The sequence below is a fragment of the Ambystoma mexicanum genome, chromosome 3q (genome assembly GCF_040938575.1).
Source record: "Ambystoma mexicanum isolate Mex_15411 chromosome 3q, UKY_AmexF1_1, whole genome shotgun sequence".
NCBI classification, from domain to species: Eukaryota; Metazoa; Chordata; class Amphibia; order Caudata; family Ambystomatidae; genus Ambystoma; species Ambystoma mexicanum.
Window position 1 is genome coordinate 642,338,117 of NC_090926.1, and position 12,413 is coordinate 642,350,529.

Here is a 12,413-nt window from a genome sequence, read left to right on the forward strand (position 1 = left end):
CAGACTGAAAGAGGTGGCCGGTGGGTGTCTTCTATCCCTAAAAGATAGCTTAAGACTTTTAAACTGAAACCGAAGAATAAAACCTAAAAGCACAGCCTGCCCCCGAGTTATCCCCAAGAATAACTTTCACTGTTGAGTTACTTAACCTAGCCCTTTATTTAACACTATCCGTTTCCGGCATAACATATGCCATTCTAGCACATCTTATATCAGTCGGTAATTCAAAGGGTCACTTTTGTCCCCATTCTTAAATATCGGTATTGCCACTGATCACTTCCAGGAAGGGGGCGTAGGTCCCTGTGACTTATTAATGGTCATTGAAAACGCTAAACGTATAGATAACGGTCTTCTTTTGAATTTGAAAGGCATATTTGTATCAGAAGGAATGAGAGGTATGCGCGGTAGAAGAACAGTATCAAAGTTCCATCCACTACACAGGTCTCTATGATGAGTCTTTGCAGTGGAACAGGGTTGACAATTACGCATCTAGAGCCCCCATGATGGCATACGATTTCACAGAAGCATAGGTACAGCACTCTTTAAAGACTGAAAAGTTGAGCAGGTAATTAACTGTTCACTGACACTGGAACCACTGTTCCCTGTGTGAAGAGAAGTGGGGGCGGAAAGAAGTAACTTGAAAATATTCTGAATGTTTGCGATAGTGGAAGGTGAAGGTGACCGTGTAGAACTGTGCTCATTTTGTTTGTTAAAATGATAGCTGCTGTTGAATTGGATGGGCACACAGAGGTGCACTTTGTCATTTGTACAGCAGAGGGCAACCTAACACTGGTAAATTCCATCAGCTCAGTAAGGAAAACATATCCAAGTGTATATATATATATATATATATATATATATATATATATATATATGATACATTACTCACCGTAATCGTATTTCTGATGCTTGTATCTGCTTAGATTCACATGCTGTGCATAGGCCGACATCTAGTGGAAGCTGCAGAGTATTACAGTTTGTTTTTCGAAACTCGAAAATGGGCGTCGACACAGGCGTGCCAGAAATACTATCCCTAGTGTGACGTCCACTGTACCCAAGATCCCTCACGCATCTAGGATCCTCAGATTGTATTTTTTCTGACATGAGGAAGCATGAGGAGTAGCGTGAGTACAGATAATCCAAGCAGATAGACAGAAAGGTAAGACTACAAGCAATCATGCGCCTTCTCTCGGAGGGGAGGAAGGGTGGGTCGCATGTGAATCTAAGCAGATACAAGCATCAGAAATACGATTACGGTGAGTAATGTATCCCTTCTGAGGCTTGTGGAATCTGCTTAGATCACATGCTGTGCATAGATTAGCGAGCAGTACCAGAAGAAGGAGGTGGGATGTGAGAAGGGTCATGAGCAAACAGGTGTCTTAGAACCGCTTGTCCCACTTGTGTATCTGTCTTGGAATGAGTGTCAATGCAGTAATGCTGAGTAAACGTGTGAATAGAGCTCCAAGTAGCTGCTTTGCAAATGGTGTCGAGGGGAACATTTGTAATGAAAGCCAGAGTGGCCCCAATGCCTCTAGTAGAGTGGGCCCTTGGCGTAAAAGGCAGAGTTCTTTCAGAAAGAGAGTAACACAGCTGTATACAGTTGATAATCCACTTCGAGATAGCGCCTTTAGAGACGCGATCTCCCGCTCTGCCTGTAGCTACGGAGACAAACAGTTGATCTGTTTTCCTTAGCGGTCTGGTTTTATTTATATAGTAGAGGACCGCCCTACGCACATCTAGGGTGTGTAGTTTCACCTCAGCCGAGCTTTGCGGGTTTTGGAAGAAAGCCGGAAGCTCGATGGACTGGTTTACATGGAACTTTGATATAAATTTAGGTGAGAACCTAGGGTGTGTGCGTAAAACCAGTTTGTCCTTGTGGATAGTAAAGAACGGATCCTGCACTGACAGAGCCTGAATTTCACTGACCCTTCTTATAGAGGTAATGGCTACGAAGAAGGCCGTTTTATAGGTCAGGTGTTTGAGACTACTTTTATGCATGGGTTCGAAAGGGGGGCCCCATGAGCTTAGCTAGCACCACATTAAGGTCCCATCCTGGCGGTGGGTTTGAAATAGGAGGGTGAAGTCTCTTTACTCCTTCCATGAAGGCTTTAACTACTGGTACTTTCCACCACAACACCTTGTTATGGGATGTGGTGTAAGCCGAGAGGGCCGCCAGGTGTACTTTCAGAGAGTTAAAAACCAATCCTGCATCGAGCAGGTGGAGCATGTATGTCACGACGTTGGAAGGAGTGCAATCAACAGGGTTGATTTGTTTATTCTGGCACCAAATAACGAATCTCTTCCACTTGTCAAAGTAACAGTGCCTTGTGTTTGGTTTCCTGGATTCTTTTAGGATGTCCATACACCTCTGTGGTAAATTGAGATGTCCAAACTCTATGACCACAGGAGCCATGCTGCCAGGTTCATTGAGTTGGGTTGCTGGTGCACTGTTTGACCTTGTTGCTGGGACAGTAGGTTGTACCAGGCTGGAAGTTTGATGGGCTCGCACACCGCCATCCTGCGTAGGTGTGGAAACCATGGTTGTCTCGCCCACATGGGAGCAACTAGGATGAGCGTCATCGATTCCTTGTTCATCTTGTACACCACCTTCCTGATGAGAGGAGTCGGTGGAAAAGCATACGCAAACATCCCTGACCAGTTCATCCACAGGGCGTTCCCTTGGGAGTCTGGCTGGGGGAACCTGGATGCAAATCCTGGGCATTGTTTGTTTTCGCTTGTGGCGAATAAGTCTATAGTGGGGAAACCCCACCGAGAGAAGAGATCTTCTACGATCTCTCTGTGAAGTACCCATTCGTGTTCTTCTGGGAGGGAGTCTCTGCTTAGAGCATCCGCTAGGGAATTGAGCTCCCCTGGAACATGTTGCGATGACAGGAAGATGTTCCGTCTGAGTGCCCATATCCAGATTTTCTGGGCAAGCTTGGACAGATTTGGCGAACGAGTCCCTCCTTGCTTGTTCAGATAGAACATGGCTGTCGTGCTGTCCGTCCGGATCTGCACCGACAGGTTTAGTAGATGGGGCTCGAACGCCCGAAGCGCTCGGAATACTGCCAGAAGCTCTAGGAGGTTGATGTGGTTCTTGGCGACTGAGTGAGACCAGAGACCCTGAGCTGTGTGGTGGAGATGGTGAGCTCCCCACCCAGTCAGGCATGCATCTGTAGTCACCACTGCCTGTATTTCGGGATCGTAAAAGGGTTTTCCCCTTGCGAGATTCTCTCTTGTCCACCAGTGTAGGCTCTGTACAAGTGTTGGCGAAACGACCACTAGATCGTCCCACTGACCACTTGCCTGAGACCACTGTTTCGCCAACCATTCCTGCATGGGACGCATGTGCAGTCGCGCGTGGGGGACCAGGTAAATGCATGACGCTATCATGCCCAGTAACCGCATTGCTTTGCGTACCGTTATTTGTTGACCGGACTGATAATGTGGAATTTGCAGTAGTATATTCCGAATTCTCTCTTCCGAAGGGAAGGTCAACCCTTCCTGAGTATCTAGGATTGCTCCTAGGAACTGTTTTGAGGTGCTTGGCACCGGGCTTGACTTCTTCTCGTTGATTGAGAAGCCTAATTCGTGGAGGAGGTCGATAGTCCTTTGAATGTTTGTCCTGCAAATTCCTGGGGTTTCCCCCGTTATGAGCCAGTCGTCCAGATAAGGGTACACTGGGATTGCCTCCCTGCATAGGTGTGCCGCTGCAACCGCCAGTACCTTGGTAAATACCCTTGGTGCTGAAGCTATCCCGAAGGGCAGTACCTTGAATTGGTAGTGGCGACTGTCCACCTTGAAGCGCAGGTACTTTCTGTGCGCCGGGAGCATGGAAATATGGAAATAAGCATCTTTCATATCCAAGGTTGCCATGTAATCCCCCTTTTTTAGGAGGGGGATTACCTCTTGTAGCGTGGTCATACGGAATTTTTGGGGCTTGACATACTTGTTGGCAGGCTTAGGTCCAATACTGGGTGCATTGTCAAATCTTTCTTTGGCACAAGGAAGTAAGTTGAATAGATACCCTTGTTTACCTGGTGTCCTGGGACGAGTTCTATCGCGTCCTTTTCTAGCAGAATGGCGATCTCCTCGAGAAGGATCCTTTGATGCTCTAGGGAGTGCACTCTTTGTCGTGGAGGATGGTTCCGGGGACGCTGCAGTAGTTCTATACAATATCCTGCGGATACTGTTGACAGCACCCATCTGTCTGAGGTGATCCCTTCCCAAGCCTGGGTGAAGGTGGAAATGCGTCCCCCTACTGGGGTTGCGTGACAAGGGACCCTGAACTGAGCGTCACTGTTTTGGTGGAGGCGTGCCACCTCCTTTGTTGGGGCTGCCTCTGCCTCTTCCACGACCTCTCTTGTTACCCCTGCCGTAACTCTGGGTAGACTGCTGGTTGTTATTCCATTGTGTACCCTGTCCCTGGGCATAGTTGCCCCTTTGTGAATTTTGGCCGCGTGGGCGACGAAAATTACTGTTCCCCCTCTGGTTAGGGGGTTTGTTGGTAAGCTGGCCAAGGGATTTGAGAGTCTCATATTCATCTTTGGCATTTTTAAGTGCGTCTTCGACCGCTTTCCCAAACAATAGGTCGGGTTCCACTGGCTTGTCTATTAAAGAAGCCTGGGTTTCTGTCTTGAATCCCGACTGCCGTAACCACGCATGTCTCTTGATAACAGTACCTTCTGCTATCAATCTCCCTGCGTTGTCAGCGGCGTCGAAAGTTGCTTTTAAAATGCAACCAGACACGGCTCTCCCCTCTGCCGAGATCCGAGCCAGCTGGCCCTTTAACGGTTCTGGAGCAGAGGCAATGAGCGCCGCGACTTCTTCCCATTGATGGCAATTGTAACTAGCCAACAGGGTGGTGGAATTCGCAATCCTTGCTTGGTAGGCGGACGTTGAGGCTACCTTCCTGCCAAACCCGTAAAGTTTTTTGCTCTCCTTGTCGGGAGGAGCTTCTGATGAAGATAAGGGCGTGCCAGCCCTTTTTCTAGTGTTGGTAACCACTAGGGAATCTGGTTTAAGATGTCCCCTTATATACAGAGGGTCAGACTGGGCTGCCCGGAAAATCTTTTCAATTCTGGGGTTGACAGCTCTGGTGAGGTTCGGATTCACCAGGGAAGGATCTATTCTTCGTTGGATGGATTTGAGGATAGGGATGGTCTGAGCGACCGGTCTTCTCTCTCCTACAAACTCCTCCGCGAAGTCCCTTTCCTCCTGTACACCGTGGGTGTCGATGTGGAAGTGTTCCGCTGCTCGAGCGAGAACCTCGTTAAGGAGGGGCTGGTTATCAACTGGAGAGTCAGTAACTGGGGCTTCGCTTTGTACTGGGGAATCTACTCTGTAAATTTCCTGCTCATCTTCTCCCTCCTCCAGGTCCTCATCCTCTGCATAGTAATCTGTCCCGGTTTGTTCTTCCATAATTTCAAACTCCTGGTCCTCTTCAGGGAAAACTTGTCCCTGGTAACTGGGGAGTGGAGTAGAATATGGAGTGGAGTAAGGCTGAACCTCGAAGGGTTCAGGTCTTTCGAACCGGGGCTTTTTACTTAGCGGGATAGGATCGGAGGAGCCTGAGGGTGTGGCCCCTTGAGGGTTATATGAAAGAAAGTGTTCTGGGTTCTTATCATAAAAATCAGCCAAGGAAGACATCCTAGACATAACCCTGTCTATGTCTTCACTGGACCATTCCCTGGAACAGGGTATTACTTTAGCAGGAGATGATTTATGGGACTTTTCAAGGGTAGACTTGTGTTTGCTTGTCTGCCTAGGGTGAGAGGATGGCTTTACAGGGGTGGAAGGCTGTGCTTTCCGCTGTTTCCCCCCCTCCCCGTGCGTGGAAAAATGTTTTCCCTGTCCCTTGGAGGCCCCAGAGACTTTCGACGCCTGGCGCCGAGGGTCTGGAGAGGTACGTGGGGCCTCACTGGTGTTAACCGCGGTCTCGGTATCTTGGAGCGCGGCCTGGGGGTGGAAGTCGTCTTCGTCTCCCGACGATCGAACTTCCGTTAATGTGTGTAGCGAGGCACTCTTGGCAAGAGTGGATGATTGCCTTGCGTCGTGAGGTGATCTCGATCGAGAGCGCCCAGAGGACACCGAGTCGGACCGTTCTTTTTGTGCCTCTTTCCGGGAAGTCGACGTCGTCGAGGTCCGGTTGGTCTTAGTGTGTTTAGTGTGTGTTAGGTGTGTAGCGCTTGCGTCGCCGGGGGTCTTCCCCATAGCCGCCCTGCCGGACGACCTTCCGAGGTCGGGGACCTGCGCTCGCCGGCTGTCTTTCGACGCCATAATGCCCTCGCCGTCCGAAAGTACGGCGTCGCTGCCATCGCTGAAGGCGCCCTCCGCTGCCATGGCCTCCTGCCTGGCGTGGTGGGCCCAACGCTTTGTCGAACGGTCCTTAAGTGTCTTAGGTTTAAGCCTACTACACGCTCTGCAGTTCGCTTCGGGGTGATCCCTCGGCAAGCAGAGATTGCACAGGGCGTGCCTGTCGACCCAAGGGTATTTGCGATTGCACTTGGGGCAGAATTGAAAAGGGGTACCCTCCATACGCACCTTAAGGCAGCGGGCTGCTAAGTGTAGGAATATATAAAATGTAACTATATATCAAGAGTGAAGAGTATGTACCACCCCCCACTCTCCCTACTTGTAAGGGCCGAGGCCAGCGGCCTACTAGGCCCGGGCCGAGGCCAGCGGCCTTCCGAGGCCCAGATCCGTCGTGCAGCAGTCGACGGTCGATGACTTCTCCAGCCGTCGTCGAGGTTGAGGGTCGACGTTGGGGTGGGGAAGGGAATGAATAAGAATTATAATTATAATAACAGCAAAAGTATGGCTAAGGCCAGGGAACTCCGCAAGATGCTTCCGACCAGTATGGCGGAAAAAAACAATCTGAGGATCCTACACGCGTGAGGGATCTTGGGTACAGTGGACGTCACACTAGGGATAGTATTACTGGCACGCCTGTGTCGACGCCCATTTTCGACTTTCGAAAAACAAACTGTAATATTTTCTTTCAGGGAGCGCTTTAATCTTTCTGATCCAAGTTGTAGAAGTACAGGCTATACTAAGGACGTACTTGCCGTAGGCTCTCTAGCCTTACTGGAAACTACATTTGTGCATGCTTATGTAATGCAGGACAGGTTGACAAATTGGGCCATTTAGATATGTCTTTGTTTACCGCATTGGTGGAATCTGAACTAGTCCTGCTCTATTGTTTGTCTGTAAACAGCTCAGTGTAAGAAACAGTCAAAAGGTAGACGTCACATTTATTTTTTTTTCTTTTATTTTTTCAGAGAGAGTTACATCGGGACAGTGGTAGAAGCGGTTAACAATTCACAGTGTTGGACAGTAAACATAAGTATACCAATACAGTTCGTTATATTTACAAGCAATCAGGATGATGACAGGGTATTATCATCTTCTTCTTCAGGAAATAAATTGAACAGGTAACTTCGGAACAGTGACCATATGTCCTTAGGCCAGCACGCTGGCGGAACAGTTATAATAAATTGCTCCTTGCTTTCATTTATCATGGATAGGTTTTTCAAGAACTGTTCCCTTTGGGGGCCCCTGCAGATTTCCAGCATTTCAAGATGTTTCTTTTTGCAACAACACAGGCAATGTTAAACAGACGTCTGGTGGTCTCAGCCACCTTGCCAATGTCCCCGAACAGGTATTTCAATGGGGAGGGAGTGGCCGGGATCATGATAATATCTTCAAGGATTTCTGCCACCTCCCCCCAAAATTTCGCCACCTCTGGGCAGGCCAAGTACATATGGTATGAGTCTGCCTTGGGGGTGTCGCATTTGGGGCATTTGCCTGTGTGGCCATTGACAAACCTTGCCAATCTGGCGGGGGTGCAGTGCAGCTGGTTGAGTACCTTGAATTGGATCAATCGCAGACCTGTTCATTGGTGAGTTGACAGTATCTGGTCCAACTAGTTTCACCCAACTCTACCCCTAAATCTCGCTCCCAGGCCTCTTTGATATTGTTACATGATTTGGAGTGTGTCTGGACAAGGTTATACAGTGCAGAAACTCCCTTCCTGTGCCCTCCCACTTCTGTCATTGCACTAATACATTAGTGTACAGGCGGTTCCATCGGGAATGTGGGCCATTTGGCAATGAAAGCAGTTTTCATCCTGTAGAATTGGAATTGTTTTAGGTGTCCCCCACCCACTGTTTCGGTGAAATCACTCAGTTCACAGTACTTGCCACCCGGAAACCTATCCAGCATCTTAAATAGGTTATTTGGGTCCCATGTTCTCTGAATAGCTTTGTCGAATGTGGGTGTTATGCCAGGGAAGTTCCACAGTGGGACCTCTGGGTCATACAGGGTCGTTAGATCGATTCTTTTATATATCTTGAACCATGCTCGCGTGGTAGTACTAACGGGGTAAATTCACAGGCATCTTTACGTTTGGGGTCAAACATTACAGATCACAGATCTGTCGGGGACGCTGCGTATTTCTCCAGGGGGATATGTGTGGCTATGTCGTTTGAGTCAAACCAATACTTCGCAAAGTGTGCCTGTGCCACCAAATAGTATAGTTCAAAATCTGAGGCTGAGATCCCGCCCTTTGAGAACGGTTCCACCATTCTGGACCATTTTAGCCTTTCAGCCCCCCCCCCCCCACACAAATGAGGACTTCAATGTCAAGTTTTGTAAACAATCCTCTACCTGGCCAGTTCGGGACATTACAAAAATGATATAGCAGCTTAGGGAGTGCCACCATCTTAAGGATTGCTACCCGTCCATACAGTGAGACAGGGAGTTTGGTCCACAATTGTAGTTTAATGGAAAGAGTCTGTAGAAGTTCCCTGTAGTTAGCGTATAGTGTGTTTTTGGCTCTGGAAACCATGATTCCCAAATATCAGACGTGGTCGGTGGACCACTTAATCCTTGTATGTTAGAGATGTCGCCTATATTAGAGTTTAGTGGGAACAGTTCAGATTTGGCAGCGTTTATTTTGTATCCTGAGTACTCTGAGAACCTTTCGATATTTGCCATAATGGGGCCCAGATTTTCTTCCGGGTTTCGGATGTATAATATAGTATCGTCTGCATAAAGGGAAATTATCTTTGGGGTTCCGGTCATTCTGGGACCTCTGTGTGCGTGATTCTGTCGGACGTATTCAGCCATAGGTTCAATTGTGAGTGCAAATAGGATAGGGGAAAAGGGGCAGCCCTGCCTGGTGCCTCTGTTTAATGAAAAGGAGGAAGACACGCTATAATTAGTTAGTACTTTCACACCTGGATTTGTGTAAAGTAACTGGACGCATCCTACGAAGTACCGGCCAAATCCAAATCTCTCGAGAACCAAGAACAGGTAGGTCCATGAGACCAAGATGCCACATTTCTTTTTATAGACCTAGGACCATTGCAAGTTACACTGCAGGCCTTCTTCTACAAATCATTACTGCAAATAAATAATGTTTTCATAATGTTTTCATAAGCAGATGTATTTACAAATTACGTCCAGACATTATTTTGGCCCAAATGTTCACACGCAACTACTGTGAGGGAAAAGGCTTCAGTCCAGTCCTTTCAGCCTGACAAATTATGCTTTGTCTGCAGTGCGCTCGTCGTTCCACTACAGCTGGTGAAAAACAGTTCCTTCCAATAAGGGAGCATGTGTCGGGCCTATGAAGGGGAGGAGGGGGCCTTCAAGTTAGCCTCACCAGGGCCCCAAGCTCTCCAGTTACCGTGTCTAAGATGTCCATCCAGGTTACGTGCAATAGAAGGTAAAGAAGGAGCAATGAGATAGTTCACTTCTTTGACTGCAGTCTACTCCCCTCCTGCCCTTGCAGAATAAGCAGTTCGGGCAGAAGGGCAACTGCCTCAAGTTTGAGCTGGTAATCTTTTGTCGTTCATTGCAGGATACCTTTTTAGCCTCTGTTGCTCTATATTAAGAACAAAGTGATGCATACTAAGACCTCAGGTCTTAAGCAAGCAGACAATGACACAGCACTGAACAAACAACATTCATGTAACTCAGCAGTGCCATGTGACGGAAGCAAGATGCAATGCAGCTATTCAAAATAAAAATAGCTGAAACTCCCGAGAAGTTAAAATGCTACACCCATGTGAAAGCAGGATAAAAGTGTTTACTATCAATGTTAGTCAACATGCAGACAATGTGCAAGTCATATTTCAAAATTGAAATGGTAAAAAACATACTACCTTGTTTTTCTTTTTCTTTCAGGGGATCAGTGTTATAAACGCGAAATCCATTCTCCATTCCACAAGCGAAGCAACCTAAATAGGAGAAAGAAGAGAAAATGGGCTCTTTAGATTCCAAACTCTTATAATATTAAACTGAAAGGATAGTAATTGTATTTTTACTATGAAAGAATGACATCTGAAACAATCTGCCATAATACATATTTATCACTGTAAAGAAATAAATAAATAAAAAAGTAGGTAAAGTGTGATTAAATGCTTCCTGACAGAAAGAACAAACAATCTGGCTAGAGCCATTCAAATCAAGACCACGGAAAACAACATGTGGAGTCTGTAAGGAACTCCTGGTGGCAACAGTAAAGGCAGACACAAGTTATCACAGCTCAAGGATTTTTATTGAACTTTATAATGGGTGGGGTAAACGCCTAATCTAAACCTAAATCTAAGAAGGGAGCAAGCTATGACCATCAAATAATAATAGGCCAGTCCTAGTGGCGCCTTGTCAAATAAAAAGGGCCTATACTAAAGAAAATTATTGCCAATCCTTACTACTAAATTACAACAACAACAAAAAGAATGTGGGATAATGTTCACCAGAAAAGAAAGCAGCGTTCTCAAAATGATAAGTCAGGATGGTGATGCGGTGTCTCCCTTCCCCACTTTTGAAGCACCGGACAAAGCGGGACTCTCAAGCACAGCACACTCCTTGGCCTCATCCGCACAGGGTTCACAGTTCAATTCAATTCAATTATATCAAACACCTTCAGAGGCTAAGTCTCCTTCTATCAAAGGTCTCTTGCCTTAGAAGGCCTGTGGTGTTTCACAAAAGACAAACAAACCCAAGTTCTCTCTGTGATCTTGCACCTCCGGCGATTGTTCTTCGCCTCAGGATCTCCCTCCGCAGGGCTCGAATCATCCTCACAATTTGTGCCTCACTCCGTCAGGTTCACTACGGCCTCTCTTTAACACAGTTCATGTATTCCTAATACAGTTTTTTTTTTTTAAAATGATTTTTATTAGGTTTACAACAAACAACAATCAACATTTACCAAATCCAGCAGTACTTGTCATAATATTTCAGCATCATGTATATATCGTTGAGTATCTACTGCTATCTCCTTACCCTCACCCCAACTCGAGCCTGCTCCACTTCGTGCTCCGCTTTCCCATTTTCCTGGGATACTTCCCCATCAGTATTCTCAGAAGTTTCATAAATCGCTTGGGTAGTCCTGAACGGACCCAGACAGTGTGGCCACTAGGTGTTTCCATGCCGTCGGGGTTTCTGCTTCTTCTTCCCCTCCCCTACTGCCCGCTTCACTCCACACTGCCGTTTCGGCTTTGGTCCATTTCTGGAGATCATTCCACCAGACCTCTATCTTTGGTCTGTTGCATGCTTTCCACCCGATAGCAATTCTGCGCTAGGCAAGTATATAATCCAGGTCTTTGTTTGCTCACATGTTTCAATGTACGCGGCCTAGGGAACCCCCCCTAGCATGCATGCCCACACTGATTCAACGTTTAGCTTGATCCCTTTCTCGTTTAATCGGTAGGCTACCCCTTCCCAGAACTTTCTAATTTCTTGACATTCCCAGAACATGTGTATCATCCCAGCGTTTTCCTCCCCGCATTTGGGGCATGTTTGCCGTTCTGCGCTCTTGAACCGAGCTATCCTCTGGGGGTCATGTATGCCCTGCGGGTTAGATATAGCTGTATTTGTTGTAGTCTCGCATTCCTAGACACTTTTTTGTGGTACCCTTGATCCTGCTCCCATAACCTATCGTTCCTGAGTTCCCCCGCCTCCTCTTCCCAATCCCATCTTAACTGGGCTACTTCCTTTCCCACCCTGGTCATCAGCAGCTCATAGATTCGGGAAACCTCATGCCCTCCCTCTGCGACTTCATAGAGCGTTTCAATGGCTGTGTCAGGTTGGTCTTCCAACATAATTTCAGACAATGTCTCTCACCCGCCGTACCAATCTGGTGTAGGTAATGTACTGTCGTAAGTGTAAACCCGTTTCATCTACCAGTACTTCAAAATCCTTTATTTCTCCAGCTTGCCATAGGTCTCCCATTGTTGCTATTTCCACAGGTTCCCAATGCCTACAAATCATCCTCCTCAGTTGCACGTTTCCTCCAGTCAATGCCACCAACGGTATTTGCGGAGAACACCGGGTCGGGTTCTCCATGGCCTGAGAAGCCTTGCACCACATTTTCCATCCCAGTTTCAACATCTCCGGACGCCCTTTTA

General features: G+C 47.3%; 1 protein-coding gene across 2 annotated transcripts in view; it reads right to left on the reverse strand.

Annotated features, from left to right (window-relative positions):
- WDR45B (WD repeat domain 45B) overlaps positions 1-12,413 on the reverse strand; it is a 1,026,954-nt gene that overhangs the window by 813,657 nt on the left and 200,884 nt on the right. For both annotated transcript variants that reach the window (XM_069654530.1, XM_069654532.1), the window contains exon 2: positions 10,167-10,241. In XM_069654530.1, coding sequence (XP_069510631.1) covers positions 10,167-10,241 — 75 coding nt within the window. The remainder of the gene's footprint in view (positions 1-10,166; positions 10,242-12,413) is intronic.